Source organism: Muscardinus avellanarius (assembly GCF_963383645.1).
Source record: "Muscardinus avellanarius genome assembly, chromosome: 9".
Classification (NCBI taxonomy): Eukaryota; Metazoa; Chordata; class Mammalia; order Rodentia; family Gliridae; genus Muscardinus; species Muscardinus avellanarius.
This window is the reverse complement of record NC_137795.1, coordinates 9,129,501-9,149,702: the sequence shown is the minus strand read 5'-3', so window position 1 is coordinate 9,149,702 and position 20,202 is coordinate 9,129,501. Positions and strand designations below refer to the sequence as shown.

Here is a 20,202-nt window from a genome sequence, read left to right as displayed (position 1 = left end):
AGTGCTGGGGCCAGTAAGGCCAGGATCGGAGCCTGGCCAGAATTGGAGCCTGCTGTGAGGCAAGGTAGATGCTGGGGCCTCTGAGGCTGGGATCAGAGCCTGCCATGAGGCAAGGCCCGTGCTGGGGTCTCTGAGGCCAGGATCAGAGCCTGCCGAGGGGTGAGTCCAGTGCCAGGGCCAGTGAGGCCGAGATCAGAGCCTGCTGTGAGGCAAGGCAGGGGCTGGGGCTTCTGAGGTTGGGATCGGAGCCTGCCATGAGGCAAGGCCGGTGCTGGAGCCAGCGAGGCCGGGATCAGAGTCTGCCAGGTGGCCAGGCCAGTGCCGGGGTCTTCAAAAGTGGGATTGGAACTTGCAAAGCGGTGTACACAGAGAAAAATCACAGGAAATAAAAAATCAGATGCTTTCCCTAATATGCAAAAACTAGGAAGAAATGGGTAATAGAAGATCTAGTTGAAGAAAGGGCCCTTTGGAGGAGCAATTAAGGTGACCAATCAGAGGGGATAGGATGGGGGAAGATGGAATCTCTTTAAAACACATGATGTACGTGAACAAATATATCAAAGTTAATCACCAAATGAAGCATGGGATCGAGGGAGGGGGAGGGAATGGGATGGGGACTGGATAAAGGCTAATTGGATGATGTGTACTTGTATATCCTCACAAGTCTTGTATTCCATTGTGATATTTGACTACAGTGCACCAATAAATATATATATTAAAAAATAAAATGAAACAAAACAAAATGTGGCTTGCAGTAACAATGTATTGTTGCTCAGGATTCTGTGGATTGAATGGTCTCAGTGATTCAGGTTCCTAGGTGTAGGCAGGCAGGGGTCACTGTGCAGCTGCGTTCATCTGGGAGGTAGGAGCAAGCTGGGGTATCCAGGATGCCCCTCTCCTTCAGTCCTTTCTCTCTGTGTCTGCTTAAGTAGTACTCTGGGTCTGGCCTGGGTCTTGCAGCAGGTCTCCGAAATTGAGAAGCAAAAGATGTCAGTCCCTTTAAGGCCTGTGCTCAGACATCCCAAACTATTTCTTTTTCATTGTCTTGATCAAAGAAAATCACAGAGTAAGGTCAGTTTCCTCCTGGGGAGGGGGGAGAATTAGAAAGAACTGGGGAGGGGCACAGTAGTATACATCTTTTATCTCAGTACTTAGGAGGCTGAAACAGGAGGATCAAGGTTTGAGGCCAGCCTCGGCAACTTAGAAAGACCATCAACAACTTAGCTAGACCATTTCAAAATAAAAATAACGCTGAGTATGGTGGTGCACACTTGTAATCCCAATCCTGGGGAGGCGAAGACAGAAGGATCCCAGATTTGTGGCCAGCCTCAGCAACTTAGTGAGGCCTTCTGCGACTTAGTGAGACTTTATTTCAAAATAAAAAATAAAATAGTGTGAGGGTGTGGTTCAGAAGTGGAATAATCCCAGATCCAATCTCCCAGTGCCACAAACATAACTAACTACTAACTCAATAAGTCAATATGGACTAGGGTTACAGCTCAGTGGTATAATGTCTCTGGGTTCAATCTCCAGTACAAGAAAGAGAAAGAAAGAAAGAAAGAAAGAAAGAAAGAAAGAAAGAAAGAAAGAAAGAAAGAAAGAAAGAAAGAAAGAAAGAAAGAAGAAAGAAGGAGAGAGAAAGAAAGAGAAAGAAAGAAGAAAGAAGGAAGGAAGGAAGGAAAGAAGGAAAGAAGGAAAGAAGGACCCTCATTAATCTGTTATTTTTCCTAAACCATGTCTCAACCTTTGCAAATGCAAATTTTCAGGCCTTCTTCCCAGTGATCTTGATTGTATTGGTCTGGAGTAGAAACTGGCCATCACTATTTAAGCTTCTCAAGGACTTCCAATATGCAGCCAGTTCGGGAACCCTGAGCTACGTTGTCCTTTGTCCCTTCACTGACACCAACACGATCCCCATCTTTCAAGAACCCCATGTGTCTTGTGAATGGTGAAGCTTCCATTTTGGTTATAAGACCATTCTAAATCCCGACCTACTTTGCTTAAGTATGGGCCAAACCAGAAACTGGAGAACATGGTTCTACTCTTTAAACAATCAGCCATTGACCTCGAAGCATCACATTTAGAAACGTGTCTTCCAGTCAGTGATGTCCATTGGGGCAGCGCTGGATCTCTGAAACCCTCGGTCATAAAACTAAGCTTTAGCTTTCAGTCCCTTCTACACACTATAGGTTTACAGGTGGTCTCTTTGTCCTCTCAGGTCAGTGATAAACCATTGGTAACTTAGCCTTGTAGAAACATTCTTTTATCTACTCAAAGTATTAGCTTCCGTTGCTCAGCAGAGCTCTGTGCTGTGCTGAAGTGATGTGACCCTGCTGTGTAGTGTCTTAGATGGCAGAGTGCCCATGTTTCCCTCCAACAGAGGCACAACTGTGTGAGGAGCATCTGCTTTAAATACCAGCTGGAGTGCTGGTTTTCAGCACAGGTACTGAGAACTTGTTTCTGGCTGTGAATTGTTTATGAAATACTATAATGGGTTGATGGACTTGCAGGTCAGTAAAAAAAAAGTGCACTGTCAAACTGCAAAGTCATATCTTGAGTAAACTTAGCTTTTCAATTAGGCAACTCATTAAGTTACTTAACAAGGGTTCTTAACCTGGGGTAAGGGTCTATGTTAGGAGTCTTCAAGGGGCCAGTGAAGGAAGAAAAGGAAAAATAAACCCTGCATCTTTATTTTTTACTAACCTGTAACGGAAATAGAATTTCCTCCCATTTTGAATTATGAAATTTAGCATTTCCTCCCATTTTGAATGTAGGCGACAAATCACAGTGGCATTTGTAACACCTTTGACTTTGTCACCGAAGGAAAGCAGAGATTTTTCATAGCAAATACAATATCACATATTATGTCATAGGTACCATAAAACAACTTTCATGCTCATCATTACTTTAAAATCATGGTAATTATCAGACCCACAAATCTCTTTTCTTTTTTTTTTTTTTTTTGAGGGTCTGGGGATGGAACCCAGGGGCATTCAACTTCTGAGCTACACCCCCTGCCCAATTTTTTTATTCTTTATTTTGAAACAGGGTGTCACTGAGTTGCGGAGGGCCTCACTAAGTAGCTGAGGCTGTCTGAGAACCGCAATCCTCCTGTCTCAGCCTCCCGAATGCTGGGATTACAAGCGTGCGCCACCATGACCAGATCTCACAAATTTCTTTAACAGAATATGTTAATATAGAAGTAGACACACACATATAAGCTGTGTCACAAATTTATGTTCTTTATATTGACTATTTCAATATAATACATACATTCATGCTCCTGTATCCATGGTTTTATATCTGTAGAATGAACCAAGTACAGATTGAAAATGTAGTTGGACTAAGATGCTTATATTTATATTGAACATGTCCAGATTTTTTTTCTTGTCCTTATTTCTTAAACAATACAGTATAACAACTCTTTATGTCACATTTACATTGTATCAGGTATTATAAATAATCCACATTGATTTAAAGGATACAGGAGGATGTACCTAAGTTACATGCAAATTGTGCTATTTTAATAGAAGAGACTTGAGCATCCATGGATTTTGGTACCCACGATGGGTACTGGAACCTCCTCTCCCCAGCCCCCACAGATACTTGAAGGATGCATAATTGTGTGCATATATGTGTATGTGTCACACGTGCTAAGTATCATGTATTTTAAAGTGTTATTGTGGGAATATGCCCATCAATTACACCAGATGGCCATAGGGGTCTATAGCACAAAAAAGATTAAGAATCCATGCACTAACCCATGCATTCGACTATTTTGAGTCATCAAAAGTAATGTATAGACTCGCTAACCCAAGCCGCAGACTGTCCTTGGTGATTCCAGACTGAGAATTTAGGAGCTAAGCTATCAGGTAGATGTGGGCTTTGTCTTAGCTGGGGAACTTGTCATTTTGCTATTGTGTTGTCTCTAATTTTGTCACCCTGGTGATTCTTTTTTTTTTTTTTTTGGTGGTACTGGGGTTCCTGGAAGCCCTTCTACCTCCAAGCTATACTCCCAGACCTATTTTATATTTTTGAAACAGGGTCACTTACGCCAGGGTGGCTGGCTTCGAACCTGCGCAATCCTCCTGTCTCTGCCTCCCAAGCACGGGGATTACAAGCGTGCGCCACCACGCCCGGCACCCTGGTGATTCTAACTACTACCACTGTCACTGTAGTCTGGTGACTGGTGACTTTTTACCCGCTGGCTGTGTGACTCTGGGCACGTTACTTACCTCTCCAAGATGTTTTTCACCTAAAGGTGGAGAAAATAGGGCCTGCCACTCTCACGGGAGATGTTCCTCTCACTCTCACGGGCATGTTCCTGGGAGATGTAAATGAGCTGATGGTTATAAGCTGCTTGGGGCTCGCCAGGCTCCTAGTCGGCCAACAGGACGTGCTTGTTCTTCTGGCTGTTAGAGACTTCTGCCAGCATTTCTTTCTCTTCAAAGCAAAAAAGTCCTTTCTCTGTCCATAGAGTTAAGGGACGCTTATGCATTAAAAGTGCAATGGTGAAGTGAGATCATAGTACTTATCAGCTGGGCCTGGAGCTATTACATTCGTGTCCAGTTTCAACCTCACTGTAACAAAGACACTGTCTCCCTGAGAGCCAGAGTTGTAGGGAGGGCTGGTGGGCACTGGACAGTTTGCTCTATGGCAACCTATTAACAATAAGGGAAGCGGGCGTGGTGGCCCTCGCTTCTGATCGCAGCATCCGGGAGGCTGAGACAAGAGGATCACGATTCGCGGACAGCCTCAGCTACTTAGTGAGGCCCTCCGCAACTTAGTAAGACCCTGTTTCAAAATAAAGAATAAAAAATAGGGCAGGGGGTGTAGCTCAGATGTTGAATGCCCCTGGGTTCCATCCATCCCCAGACCTGCAAAAAAAAAAACAAAAAACAAACAAAAAAAAAAACAATAAATAAAAGTAGGCAGATTAGGGTAGTGAGTCCTTTTTGGTTGAACAATAATCCCAAATATCCCTGTTGCCAATAAACAAAGCCCATCTAGTTTTTATTTTTTTTATTTGTACTAGGCTTCTAACATATGGAAACAGGGAAGAAGGGAAATATAAGAGTCTCGATTTAGAAAATAAAAAGCAAACTATCAAAACAGAAGACCCAAATGTCTGGCAGCTTACTTCTCTTCTGCTGTCGAGCCTGGAGATGGATTTGTTTTTGTTCCTAATATTTATTTTCTTACAGCCACCCAAGTCCCAAGGTTTGGATTCCGGCACCAGCTCCTCTTCCTGAGCTCTGTGAAGGGATGTCTCAAGTTGCCTTTGCTGCAGTTCAGTGGCTTCTCGCTCCCCTCCGACCCTCTGTTTCGAGACACAAAGCCTGTCTCATCAGCTCTATGTCGGGAAGAGTAAAAAGGCACAGCAGAGAGCGTGTTATACCCTTTAGAGACGATTTTGTGATTTTGACGGCATCCATGGGCAGCTTTTTCTTTTCTTGTTAAAAATTAAATATTGAATATATACCAAAATATAGTTCTAATACCGATGTAAAGTAAAACAACCCATGCTAAAGGAACACGTTTGTACTTACCAATGAGTTTAAGAAATACAACATTAACAGTAGCTTCTCCTTCCTGTCTTATCCCTGCCCTCTAGCCCCGGAGGATAAACCAAGATCCTGCTGAACATCACCTTCTTCCCTTCTCTTTGTTGCTTTTGTAGTTTTACTACATGTATACATATCGACGAACAGTATTTTCAGTTTTGTGTTGAACTGTTTATAAAAGGAATTACCGCGTGTGTTTTGGGCAGTAAGGTGCCTGTGTGAGCCACGCTGTTTTGCGAGATCCAGCCATGTCGCTAGGCTCGGTTGTCCTTTATGCTTTTATTGTTGCATAGTATTCCACGTGAAAACCACATTCTTCCTCCAGTCCACTGTTGATGGGCATGTGGGTCGTTTCTAGCTTTTTTCTCTTGAAAATAGCGCTATATGAATGTTCTTGCCTGCATCTTGTGTCGGGTCCAGGAATGTCTACGAGTCCTGGCTGTTCCTCGCACCTGGGCTTGTTCAGTTGAAGGGACTCAGTGTTCTTTTCCAGTGTACCAACATTCGTGGTGTAATCCCGCTTTCTCTCGCTGCCTCCTGTCAACTTTTTTCGGTGCCATCAAATTGGAGGACTCTGCATCCACACAGCGAGGGCCCATATCTTGGTGGCACTTTGCTTGTAAAGGAGCCTTTCTCTTCTGATGCCCTATCCTAAGGTTGACCACCAAACTACCCAGCTTTAAAAAGAATGAAGAAATTTATTCCTGCATTACCTTTTCAATTCGGCTCTATTCAATAGCTTAGTAATAAGAAGCAACTAATAAGGGAGACAGGTTTTGACTTATGCCTTAGGTTTGCAGACAAGCCCTAGACCACAAGAAGAATCATCTGAATCTTTGATAAAAATGCATCTCACATCCAGCATTTGTCCAATGAAACAAGGAAGGCAAGTGGTTTAGCCAGTTGCTTTGCTGAACATCTTGCTAGAAAATTAAGGAAAGTAGTCATTGGGAAATATTCCCCACCCAGCTCCTGGGCTGGCATTTCTCACATCTGCTTTATAATATCCTTCTCATTGGACTGATTTTATTCATTTCCTAATGCTCGTCATAAAAACCACAAAGCACTACTTAAAAAGAAAAGAACACTGCATGTATACAAACCAATAAAAATAGGGCAGCATGTTGAGGACATTAAAACAAACACGAGGGCTATCCTACGTTATAAACTCCAAATCGAGACCACTTTTTGCTTCGTGGTGTTTTAAAGGATGCTATTTAAGAACCTTCTTGCTTTATGTTGCTGAGTTTAATTTGTTTCCTTTCCAGCAGCCCCCCTCGCTGGTCCTTACTAGTCTCCCCCCTCACTGTATATGCACGTTTGGTGGCGTCTTTACACCCTCTTACAAAGGCCAGAGTGAGTTAGTAAAGGCTGTGATCTGGTCTCTGCTTCCTTTCTCTACCTAAGTCAACTCCGACTCTCCCTCCTTTCCGGTTAGAATCCTGAGAAGCGCCCAGTCATTTTTCCAGCACACAACCCAGCGAATCCCAGGATTCCCCCTTGGCTTACAAGGCCCTTTTCTGCTCCCAAGACTCCCATTCGCCTTTTAAAGCTCAGCTCCAGCAGCCCCTCCAGGAAGCCCACCCTGCCCCTGAACGCCCGCAGTCCTCCTTCCTGCTCTAACCTGGCTCATCTCCCATGGCAGGTACCACACTAGGGGGCGGGGGCGATTTGAACTCTTCTTTGCCTTCCTCTTCTACTTGACCCTAAGCACTGGAGGCTGAGAACAGTGTATCACTGAGCTCTGCTGCTCCTGCATCCCCTTACCACAGCCGCTGGCGCTAAGTCAATGCTCAAGGAATTAAAATCAAAGAGGCCTGTCCGTCACCCCTGCACCCCTCTCCTTTGCCTCTGAGTGTGTGTGTGTGTGTGTGTGTGTGTGTGTGTGTGTGTGTGTTAGTACTATATCTCTCCACAAAGTCTTAGCTAATGCCCACTTGCACACACCAAAGTCTCTTTCTTCTGGAAAGTGGACAAAGAATGCTGAGATGATAGTTTAGAAGAGTTCCTGCCACCAAAGGCACTCACAAACGCCTCGATTATGTCAACTAAGGACAGTTTCCTTTCTGCGGTCCCTACGAGCAAAAATAAACGATTCTGGAACGCAAATTTATGGAAGGGGTGTAGAAGGTCCGTTATTCTAGTGTGCATGAAAGAATCCTCCCCTTTCTTAAAAGAATTGAATCCTTGGTTTTTGTTTTGTTTCCTTTGCTTTAAAAAAAAAAAAAACCCACACAGCTTGCTTCCTGTAAACAAAGGAAATCATAAACAATAGAGACTCGATTATTTGCCAGGAGTCTCTTTTCATTAGAGTGGACCAATTAGCATAAAAAGAAAGCTTCTAAATTAAGCTATCCAAATATGCTCTTAGTTAATACTCTCAGAGCTAATTTATCATATTATTTAAACTGTAAAATCGCCCGCAGATCTATTTATTAAAATAGAACAGCCAGGCAACAATGCATGATTTTCTCGTAGCTACTGAGTGGTTTTTAAGAATCGGTTGAAGTTTAAAAAAGAGCCATTTCATTAAATGGAAAGTGAGTAAATACGTAGAAGGCGAAAATTTAAGGAATTATCCGCCCACAGCGAACGGGTTTTAAACACAAATGGCGTTTTAAGAAGAGAGAACTGGGGGTTGGCTTTTTAATTTGAAGTGTCACTCGAGGCACACAAAGTCACTTGCGGGGAGATAACACAGAGGCAGACGAGCCAATAAGCAGAGGGAGGAGCGAGGCGGAGGCCTGCGCAGCGGGCAGGAGGCGCAGGAAGTGGTGGTGAAATACTGCGCATCCTGCACGGGCTACCTTGGCCCTGCATTCTGCCTCGCCTGCCTTTGGGCTTGGCAGTAAAAAGTGTATGCTTTGTTTTATTTCCACAACTGGCGTTGTGAAAATGTCAAGCCTTTTGGCATGCTCTGCATCCTAAATTCCAGGGACTCGGGGACATTTAGGGGTTCTGGGGTACCCTCAGGCTGTGGATCAACAATAGACTCGAATGTAAAACACCACATTCAATATGTAGTTTTCCTAAACACCCCAGCTTTGGTGCAAGTCGGGGTACGCTGGAACACATAGAAGGGTCTGTGGGTGCCGTAGCTTGGTCTAGAAACATTGTTATTGCCAGCTATACCAGAATTTAGGGGCTGGGGTGGTGCTGATGGGCCAGAATGGAAGCAGGGGACTGGGTTTCCTTGCTTTTCTGCAAGTATTTAAATCCAGCCTTTCTGATTTCCTGAATCAATGTTTCAGACAGGTTTCCAGCCTTGTACTTTAGCCGTTTTTACAGGTATTTCTTGGTGTGTTAGTCACTTTCCAGCACTGTAATGAAACACCTGGGGTCATCAATTTAAAAGGAGGAAAGGTTTATTTGCCTTTGGTTTCAGTCCATGGCCAGTTGGCCTGTTGCCTTTGGACTTGGGGCAGGGACCATGTGGTGGAGACGAGGAGCTGCCATCCTCCTAGTGTACAGGAAGCAAAAGAGGCAGGAAGGGGCTGGTGTCCTCCAGTGACCTGCCTTCCCTCCACCAGGCCCAGCTTGCTAAAGGTTCCACCTCCTCCCCAGAGCACCACAGGACACGGACCAAGCTTTCAGCACATGACTCATCAGGGAACACTCGAGAACCAACTCTGGCACTTGGATTCACTTTGACAAGGGGAGGGATGCCAAGTGTTTTCTTTTCCTCTGGAGAGACAAAATTTCCGAGAACCAGTAGTCTGAGGGCAAATGCAGAGGCACAGAATCGTAGCGTTGGCCAACTTTCATGGTATGAATATCACACATGTCTTTCCGACAGAGAATTGGGGGCGCTCTTCGGCTCTCCAGAACCTTCCTATGTTGCTGTTTGCAGGAAGTAAACTCCAGCAGGTTGGCCGGTTCTTATTCCATGTTACTGGAAAGACTAGGCGCCCGATCTGTGTCCTCGCAGCACCCTGGGCACAGAGAACCCGACGCGGTGACCTCTTTCCTCTCAGCCCCGCTCTCAAGCTCTCCTCCCAAAGAAACTCCAATTGTAGATCCTGAAGTGAGATGCTACAGAAGGGCAAATAATGAACCGAATTGTGCTTTTTATCCTTGCGTGGCTATTGAATAGCACAGCTAGACTTGGAATGGCGGGCCACCGGACCAAGGGAAGCATGGATGACTTTAATTGCATCAAGTCCTGTGTTGTTCCGTGGGTTCCTGAAAGGGGAAGAAAATAGACAGAAGAGCTTTTTGCCATTCTGCTAAGACAAGTGAGGTCTTGCCTGCTTGACATTTCTGTGTGGGGAAGAGAGGGTGCCGGGCCCTGCGTGTGGTGAAAGGGGAGAGGGGAGGAGGGAAGATGGGGTGAATCATGAATGATGTTGCAAGCCCAAGGGGTGAACCTCGCTGCAGACACAAGCCCAGCAGACTGATGGAGGTTTGATAGCACATTCAAACTGCTTTCCTGCTTTAATTAGGACTTTTCCCATGGGAAGGAAGGACTCAGAATATGGAACTCAAAGAAACCTGGAAAATAAATTTGCCCTTCTTAAAGAACATGTTATAATCCCTTTTTTTCTGGAAAAAAAATACAGCAATGGATGTTATATTTATTAATGTCACAATGTTGGCACTTTAAGTGAAAAAATATTCTTTTGACCATAAAAACTCAGATAATAGTACAGTGACCACTGGTTGAATGGGAATTATTTGACTCTATCAGCATATGTTGCAAAGTTAGTACATATTTGAGGATTCTGTGCCATGTAATATTTTAATGGCCTCTTCGATTCCTTATAGGAAGTAACTATTCTTGGAGTGACTGACCATTCCAGATTGGCTGACCCCTTTTTCGCAGTTTGAGTACTGAAAATTTTATATTCACAGAAACTTCTTTGTCCTGGGACAACTGGTCATTCTAAATCTTACTTGAATTTTACAAATGACAGAATGGAAGTGGCTACGTCACTGGCAAAGTCCTAGAGCTGGGCTCAAACCCAGATCTGCAGAGTCCCCGTGCTTGGCCACAGCGCCACTGCACACCCCGCTACACTCTACTGTGTGTTCGGGTCTCTGCCAACTAGGGAAGAAAGAAGGATCCAGCCCTAACCTTCACCCCAACCTCGCTGAAGTTTCATAGAGATTCTTGGAGTTGATATAGAGAAAAGCTTCCATAACTTTAGTGTGAGTGTGAGTGTGTGTGTGTATGTGCGTGTGTGTGTGTACATCTAATCTGGTAGTTGAGGTTAAGAGACTTGATGGAAAGTCACTTAGATAAATATCTGCTGCTCAATATGTATTTCATATCTCTATAAAGAGGGCATTACTTGGTCACAGGATTTCTAGTTTACTCTTCTAATCACACAGTAGTATCTCTTCTAATGATATGATCTGTTATTTAGGAGGCACAATGCATCTCTTTAGCCATGATTAATTTGCTAGTGATTTATGATTATATTATCTGTCCTTTTAATATTTACTTAAATATTGAGACATACACCCTGATTTAAGAAGTCACCTTCCATCTGGGCGTGGTGGCGCACGCTTGTAATCCCGCACTTGGGAGGCTAAGATAGGAGGATCGCACAGGTTTGAAGCCAGCCACGCTGGCTTAAGAGACCCTGTTTCCAAATAAAAAATATAAAGTAGGTCTGGGAGTGTAGCCTGGAGGTAGAAGGGGTCCATCCCCAGTACCACCAAAAATAAATAAATAAATAAATATAAACAAACTATAAAAAATAGGTCTGGGAGTATAGCTCGGAGGTATAAAGCCCCTTGGGTTCTATCCCCAGTACCACACACAAAAAAAAGAAGTCCCCTTCCATAGATTTCCATCTTCCAGTGTATCTTATAACAACTTAACTCAATTTCTTCCACCTTTGTATAGCTGTCTCTTTTTAACTCCTATGCAATTCAAACTCCAAAAGCCGCTATTATTACTAATATTCATATAATTTGCCTATATATATTCCTCTGCATTTGCTCCTCATTTTCCTCTATTTCCCTCCTTCTATGAGCGCTCATTTTCCTTCTGTCTGAAGAACACCCGTTACTGTTCCTTTCGGTGAAGGTCTGCTAGCAAACACCTTTGTTTTCCTTGAAAAAAATCTCTCTTCCCTCCTCCTCCTCCTCCTCCTCCTCCTCCTCCTCCTCCTCCTCCTCCTCCTCCTCCTCCTCCTCCTCCTTCTTCTTTTCTCTCTCTATCTCTCTCTCTCGGTTGTCTTCATTTCTATAGAAATTCTAAGTTGGCAACTATTTTATTTCAGAACTATAAAGATATGATTCCCCTCTCTGGCAGGTTGTTCCTGTTGATTAATCAGCTTTCTTTCTCCTTCCCCTTCCAGTGGGTCAGTTTATTGGCTCCAGTTGAGATAAGTGGTTCCAGTGTCTAGGATGTGGCAGAAAGCTTGGAGCTGGGTTTCCCGTCTGTGAGGCTCACCTGTCTGTCTGGTTCACTGTCACTCCCTGGGCGTGGTTCTTCCTGGATCTAAGGGGAAGCCACTGGGGCTATCTGGAGCTGAGATTTATTTTCAAACAATAAATAAAAGTAGGCAGATTGAGCAATGAGGTACTTCTAGGGCCTCACTAAGTAGCTGAGGCTGTCTGTGAACCACGATCTTCCTGTCTCAGGAATTTACTTATTTATTTGTCATTTTTTGCTTGGACTCTGGTCAGAAAGCCTAGGAAGAGTGAATCTCTCTCTCCCAGGAAAGGCAACACAAAATGTGAGGCCCATTTCTTGCTACGCTATTTTCTCCTTGCTCCTGGCCTGTCAAGTCGTGGTTGCTCTTTGGTGTCTTTTTAAATAAAGAGAGTGTGTGTGTGTGTGTGTGTGTGTGTGTGTGTGTGTGTGTGGTGCTGGGGCATTCTACTTACCTTCAAGCCATACCCCTATCTCTATTTTATTTTATTTTATTTTATTTGCAGAACTGGGGTTGAACCCAGGAGCATTTTGCTCTGAGCTACACCCTAAGCCCTATTTTATTCTTAATTTTAAAACAAGGTCTCACTAAGTTGCAGAGAGCCTCACTAAGTAGCTGAGGCTGGCAGCAAACCTGTGACCCTCCTGTCTCAGCCTCCCAAGTACTGGAATTACAAGTGTGCGCCACCACGCCCGGCTTGCTATCCCTATTTTATTTTGAAACAGGGTCTCATTAATTTACTGAGAGCCTCACTAAACTTCTGGGCCTGGTCTCAAATCTGCAGTCCTCCTGTCTCAACCTCCCAGGTGCTGGGATTACAAGTGTGCGCCACCACGCCCAGCTCTGCTATCTTTCTAATTCAGCTTTTCTTGGTGTATGGTGGTGTGAGCTTAGTTGGATACAAGCTACTGTGTCATCATCAGAAGTGGGAACCCTAAATTACACTTTTGTTGCAATTGACTAAGATAGCACACACTGGAAGTCCTTTGGACAGCACTGAAGTTTTGTCTGGGCTACAGGAATGAGAACCATCTGATGCCACATCTGGGCCTCCTGAAGACCTAGAAGTTTCCTTCTGCCTGCTACTCGGTAGACACTTGCTAGACATGGTGAGGGAGACTCCGTCACGGAAGGACAGCCTTCCTGGTGTCGCTGGAGCCACTCTGCCTCCACCTCTGCTTTGTTTTTTGAAAGCGTCTTGCTGACTCATCCTTTGTTAAGAGATGTCTGCTAACAAGCTTTGGGTTGTTTTCTGGTTCTCTAATTTCATTTCCAATTACCCTTTCTTTTGTAACATATATTTATTTGAGTGTGTATTTATTTTATTTCTACTTATTATTAGAGGTAAAAACTAAGATCTGCAAGCCAAAAGGTAAGATTGTAATAAAGGTGGAGTGAACTAAACGTAGAAAAAGAACTTAAGTATAAATCAGAAAGCATCGCCATCAAGAGACTTTTATTTTTGGCGGTACTGGGAATGGAACGGGGTGGGGGGTCTACCTCCCAGCTATACACCCAGCTCTATATTTTTTTATTCTTTATTTTGAAACAGAGTCTCACCGAGTTGCAAAGGGCCTCACTAAGCAGCTGAGGCTGTCTGTGAACCACAATCCTCCTGCCTCAGCCTCCCAAATGCTGGGATTATAAGTGTGTGCCACCACGCCCAGCCATCAAGAGTCTTGTGATTGTGCCTGTCATCTTGCAGTGTAAAGTGGGAACCATAACCTAGCCCATGTACTCTGCCTCTCAAACTTGGGTCTCCCATGGGGCTCTTTGCTCCCTTCCTGTTAATAGCACCGCCCTTTGCAAACCTGCTCCGGTCCGATCCTGAGGTGGGAGGATTCCCATCAATCTTCACATCTGATTCACTAGTCCTTCTGGTTCCTTCCCAGCATCCCCATCTCCCTCCCCTTCTCACTGGCCTTCCCAGGCGCCTCCATCATCACCCACCTGGTCTGATAGACGGCGTCCTTATTGGCCCCCTTTCCCCAATATCTCTCCCTATCCAAATCCTTCTCCTCAGAGATTAAGTAACATTTCTGTAATGCAAATCAGAGCGTGTCATTAGCCTATGCAGAAACCTCCTGGATCCACCCAGAATAGTCAGATCCATAGAGACAGATAGAAAGCAGATTGGTGGCTGCTGGCGCCGCGGAATGGGCAGCCACTGCTGACGGCCACGGTTTCCTCTGGGCTGATGAAAACATTCCGCTGCCAGAGAGTGGTGGAGTCACATGACCTTGCGAATGCACCACATGCTACTGACTCCCGCAATAAAAAATGGTTAAAACCACACTTTTAAAGTGTATTTTACCATGAAACACAAAAGCAAAAACAAACCCCTAGAGGATCAGATCTGCCGATCCCGCACGCAACAGGGGCAGCTCGTGGTCCAGCTGGGCTTTGCGTGTTCAACCCTCTGTTTTCCCGCTAATCCGTCATGACTGGGGTCACCTGCAGTGTGCCGTGCATGTGTGTAGTCTCAGGCCCCTGGCGTTAGCTTGCACACTTCCTTCTGCCTGTGTCCTGTCCCTCCACCCCAGCCATCTTCTCTTGCAAGACCTGTAAGAGGTTCCCCGTGACACATTCACATCAGCCAGCCCTTTATGAATTTCCCTCTGCATCCTGGCACCTAAACTGGCACAACTGTTGGGCACAGTAGTGTGCACCTGTCCTACCAGTGCCTGGGAGGCTGAGACAGGAGGATCACAGCTTTAAGGCCAGCCTTAGCAACTCAGCAAGACCCTTGGCAACTTAGTGTGACCCTGTTTCAAAATAAAAGATAAAAAAAAGACTGCGGAGGACTTCCGGGAAGATGGCGACCGAGAAAAGCGGGGCTTAAGAGTCCCGCTAACAACCAATCTCCATTACCACAAAAAGAGCGCCTTTCATAGCCAGAAAACACCATCACCAGAAAAACAAAAAAACCACCAGGCTCCAGAGAGAAAGCGGACTGAGAACAGAGCTCAGGGCCACAGAGGAGACACACGCGCCCGAGGACGCAGCAGCAGCGCCATACTGCCGGCGGCAGCGGCGAACTCAACTGACGGCTACAGCAAGCCGAGGTGAGCCGATGCAGAACAGCCAGGCGGGATCTTTCGGCGCAGACAGCATTTAAAGCTCCCAGTGGCTGAGCTCAGCACACGCTGCAGGCACTCAGAGTGGAAATCAAAACCAGAGAAGAAAAAATACGCCAGCCTCATGGCCGAGGGCGTGGCAGCGGTGCCATATTGCTACCGGCGGCGGCAGCAGCAGTGAATTCACCGAGTCCAGTACAGCTACATCTACGTACTCAAGAACAGTGAGTCAAATTGCGGGCCACAGAGGAGAAATCCCAGTATTGTGCCTCCTGGGACTTGACCCAGTGAGGGAGTGGTGGTGGCAGAGATATCACACCATAGGAGAACGTGCAACCTGGCACCCCCCACAGTCTAAAGCAGCCTCTATCGACTCTCTGGGTCGGAGACTCTGTGATACAACCCAGTAAAGGAGTAGTGGGGACCGAGATAACACAGACTCGAGATCCAGAGCACCTTAAGTGAAACCATAGTGACCCAAGGGAAGAACCCAGAGAAGGCACAAACCTCCGAAATCATGGGAAAGAGGAATAACACTGAAGTAATGAATGTGCACAACCCCACAACATCAGAACCTGATAAAACAGAAAATCAGAGATTTCTAGAAGATCAAATCAGGAAAATAACTGTAGAAATAATAGAGGTGCTTCGAAAAGAACTCAGAGAGAGCCAAAAAGAGATAAAGGATGCAATTAATGAAGTAAAGGCCTCAATTCAAAGCACAAACAACCGATTAGACCACATGGAGAACAGAATCTCGCTCTTAGAAGATGAGCAATCCAAAAATGAATGCATAGTTTCTAATCTAGAAAAAGATATCCAACAGCAGGAATCTGACATTGAAGAAATATGGGCCCATCTTAAGAGAGCTAACCTAAGAATAATTGGAATAGAGGAGGGAAAAGAAAGTGATACCAAAGGAATCAACAATCTCTTCAAGGAAGTAATAGCAGAAAATTTTCCAAATATAGAGCAAGAGGTTGATACACAGGTCCAGGAAACTTATAGAACTCCCTTTAGACAGGATCCGAGAAGAGGATCCCCACACCACATAATTGTCAAAATGACCAATGTGGAAGCCAAGCAGAGAATCTTAAAGGCAACAAAAACAAAGGGCCAAGTGACATTCAGAGGCAAACCAATTAGAATCACTCCAGACTTCCCAAACCAAGTCATGAGAGCCAGAAGGGCTTGGAGTAACATATTCCAAACTCTGAAAGAAAACAACTTCCAGCCAAAAATTTCCTACCCAGCAAAACTTTCTATCAAATTAGATGGAGAAATAAGAAGCTTCCATGACAAACAGAAACTGAAGGAATTTATGTCTTCAAAACCAGCGCTAGAGAAAATACTCAAAGAGATTAACTACAAAGAAGAAATAGGTAACACTCACCAGAACCAGAGAAACAAGAGTTTCCATCCAACAGACAACTAAGATTGGTTATCTGTGGAGATTCATTATTTTTGTTAGTCTTTACCTATCTCTAAATTGTATTGTTTGCCTTTATTGTTGTTAATTTTTACGATTTCTAGTTGGAATATTAATATACCTTCAGATATAGCATTTGGAAATATTTTATCCAATTCTATTAGTAACTTTTAACTCTGTTTACATTGTCTTTGGATATACAATATTTTCTTTTATTTTTTAGGGAGTTTGTATATTCTTCTGTTGCCTGTGCCATTGAAATCATATCCAAGAAATCACTGCCAATTTCAATGTTGTGAGGTTTTATGACCCAGATTTTCTCCTAAAAGTTTATAGTCTTAAGATTTATATTTAGGTCTTTTATCTAGTTTGAGTTAATACTTGTATGTGGGATTAGGTAAGGGTCCAATTTTATTCTTTTCCATGTAATTATTATTTTTCCACAATATTTAGTTAAAAGATTATTATTTCCACCACCAAATGTTCGTGGAAACCTTGTCAAAAATAACTTGACAATATAGGGAAGAAGTTAGCTCTAGGCTTGTATTTAACTCCAATGGTCTATATATCTGCCTTTAGAACAGTACTACACTGTTTCAATTATTGTAGCTTTATATGGTTTGAAATCAGAAAATATATATCTGCTAGCTTCGTTCCTTTTCAAGATCGTTTTGGGTATCTAGAATTCATATTCCATATTAGGATAGATTTTTTTTCTGAAAAATAAATATATAAATATATGATAGTTTCACCTAAAAAAACAGAAAAAAATATGCTCTGGTAAGAAAGAAAGCAAAAAGAAATATTGAAATGTTATCTTTAAATCATCAAACGCTTGGTATCAGACAAATGAAACTTTATGTGAGATTATCATTTTTAATTTTGGATAAATTGCTATAATACTAGATGTCAACCACTAAGCCAAGCATGGGAAGGAGGGATGGGGAGAGAATGGGGTGGGGATCGGGTGGGGGCTGACTGGGCGATGTGTGCATGTATGTCTACAAAAGTTTGTATCCCACTATGATGTATGAATACAGTGCACCAATAAAATAAAATTAAAAAAAAAAAGACTGCGGGTATAGCTCAAACATAGAATGCCCCTGTACAATACTCAGTACCAAAATACATACATAAGTAAATAAATAGGTGCAACTGGAAAATCTCACTGCAGGTCTATGTCTCTAGATACAGGGGAAATTACATCATTTTCTTTTAAAAATTAAAGTGGAATGAAGCTCTAAGTGTTTACGTAACCATTTATTTATTTATTTATTTATTTATTTATTTATTTATTTTGGTGGTACTGGGGTTCCTGGAAACCCTTCTACCTCCAGGCTACACTCCCAGACCTATTTTTATACTTTTCTATTTGGAAACAGGGTCTCTTAAGCCAGTGAGGCTGGCTCCGAACCTGCGCGATCCTCCTGTCTCCGCCTCCCAAGCACGGGGGATTACAAGCGTGCGCCACCACGCCCGGCTACAGAACCTTGTTTAAATTCATGACGCAGTCCGGGCGTGGTGGCGCACGCTTGTAATCCCCGCGCTTGGGAGGCAGAGACAGGAGGATCGCGCAGGTTCGAAGCCAGCCGCGCGCGCTGGCTTAGGAGACCCTGTTTCCAAATAAAAATGTAAAAATAGGTCTGGGAGTGTAGCCCGGAGGTAGATGGGCTTCCAGGAACCCCAGTACCACCAAAAAAAAAAAAAAAATTCGCGACGCATTTGTGCCCCTGGAACATCTGGAACCCATAAATTTGGAGGCACCCAAAATATACAGTGTCTGGCGATGAGACTGTTTCCATCCAGGGAGCCTTGAGTCTTGTCACATTCAAATATGAAATCAAGACAGTGCGCAGATCCAGAAGCTTGGATTGATAGAAGACACCGTTGCATTCTCTGTTTCTTTTTGTAGTGCTGGAATGGAACCCAGGGCCTTGACACATGCGGGGCAAGCACTCTCTCTGAGCTATATTCCCCAGCCCTGGTCTTTATTTCATATAAGCTGTAAAAATACTATCGTCTGAATTAAATGTTTTCATTTACTAAGAATGTCAATTTCTCTGAATTTCATTTTTTTCTTTAAGGTGGTCGTTCGAGGTGGAGGACACATTTTGCCCTATGACCAGCCTCTGAGGTCTTTTGACATGATCAATCGATTCATCTTTGGAAGGGGATGGGATCCTTATGAATGACAAGCTACTTTCCTAAGAGATAACATCCGGAGCTCTAATTTTGTAGAAGAAAACAATTTAAATTGAAGATGACATATACATAAGAAAATTACCTTTTTTATATCTGAAAGATGTTTCTCATCAATAAAAATGAATTATCTTTGAAACAAGTGAAGCTTTTAATTTAAAGAGAAAGTAACTGTGCAAAAGGAAGAATTAGTGATTTAATTCAGAGGCAAGATGAATGGGTTCTGTGACACTGATTCAGATAGCAATGGATAAATGAGATTTGGGGTCCCAACCAGGAACTCTGATCCCTTCCAAAGGTAAATGAAAAGTGCAATAAATAATCAAATCGCAATAACACCTGGTTCCATAAATAGCAGAAGATGTTGTTATAGGCTGCATCTGAAGGTATTTGGCAAATATTATCAGATAAGAAAAGTTAATTATCACCCCCACAGGAATAGGGTAGTTATAACTACAGTAAGGAAGATATTTTTTAATATATGAAATATTTGTAGGAAAGGTAGCTTGGAATTCTTTGAAATAGAAATCTTAGGCCGGGCATGGTAGTACACAACTGTAACCCAGTACTTGAGAGGCTGAGACAGGAGACTGACAGTCTCAGAAATGTAGCGAGACCCTGATTCAGAACAAAAACTAAAAGGGCTGGGAGTGTCGCTCAGAGGTAGGACGTCCATGGGTCCAATCCCCAGTACTAGGAAGGAAGGAAGGAAGGAGGGAGGGAGGGAGGGAGGGAAGGAAGGAAGGAGGGAGGGAGGGAGGGAGGGAGGGGGGAGGGAGGGAGGGAGGAAGGAGGGAGGCAGGGAGGGAGGAAGGAAGGAAGGAAGGAAGGAAGGAAGGAGGGAGGGAGGGAGGGGGGAGGGGGGAGGGAGGGAGGGAGGAAGGAAGGAGGGAGGGAGGGAGGGAGGGAAGGAAGGAAGGAGGGAGGGAGGGAGGGAGGGAGGGGGGAGGGAGGGAGGGAGGAAGGAGGGAGGCAGGGAGGGAGGAAGGAAGGAAGGAAGGAAGGAAGGAGGGAGGGGGGAGGGGGGAGGGAGGGAGGGAGGAAGGAAGGAGGGAGGGAGGGAGGGAGGGAGGAAGGAAGGAGGGAGGGAGGGAGGGAGGGAGGAAGGAAGGAAGGAGGGAGGGAGGGAGGGAGGGAGGGGGGAGGGAGGGAGGGAGGAAGGAGGGAGGCAGGGAGGGAGGAAGGAAGGAAGGAAGGAAGGAAGGAAGGAGGGAGGGAGGGAGGGGGGAGGGGGGAGGGAGGGAGGGAGGAAGGAAGGAGGGAGGGAGGGAGGGAGGGAAGGAAGGAAGGAAGGAAGGAAGGAGGGAAGGAAGGAGGGAAGGAGGGAGGGGGGAGGGAGGGAGGGAGGGAAGGAGGAAGGAAGGAAGGAAGGAAGGAAGGAAGGAAGGAGGGAGGGAGGGGGGAGGGAGGGAAGGAGGGGGGAGGGAGGGAGGGAGGGAAGGAGGAAGGAAGGAAGGAAGGAAGGAAGGAGGGAGGGAGGGAGGGAGGGGGGAGGGAGGGAAGGAGGAAGGAAGGAAGGAAGGAGGGAGGGAGGGAGGAAGGAAGGA

The 20,202-nt window shown here is 44.6% G+C and overlaps 1 protein-coding gene across 1 annotated transcript in view; it reads left to right on the top strand.

Annotated features, from left to right (window-relative positions):
• The window catches only part of CPVL (carboxypeptidase vitellogenic like), a gene marked incomplete at both ends in the record, with an annotated part of 118,657 nt that extends 100,009 nt beyond the window's left edge, over positions 1-18,648 (top strand). Inside the window, one exon of the mRNA XM_080701991.1 lies at positions 18,541-18,648. Within this exon, the coding sequence (XP_080558117.1) occupies positions 18,541-18,648 (108 nt within the window). The remainder of the gene's footprint in view (positions 1-18,540) is intronic.
• Between the last annotated feature and the right edge of the window lie 1,554 nt (positions 18,649-20,202).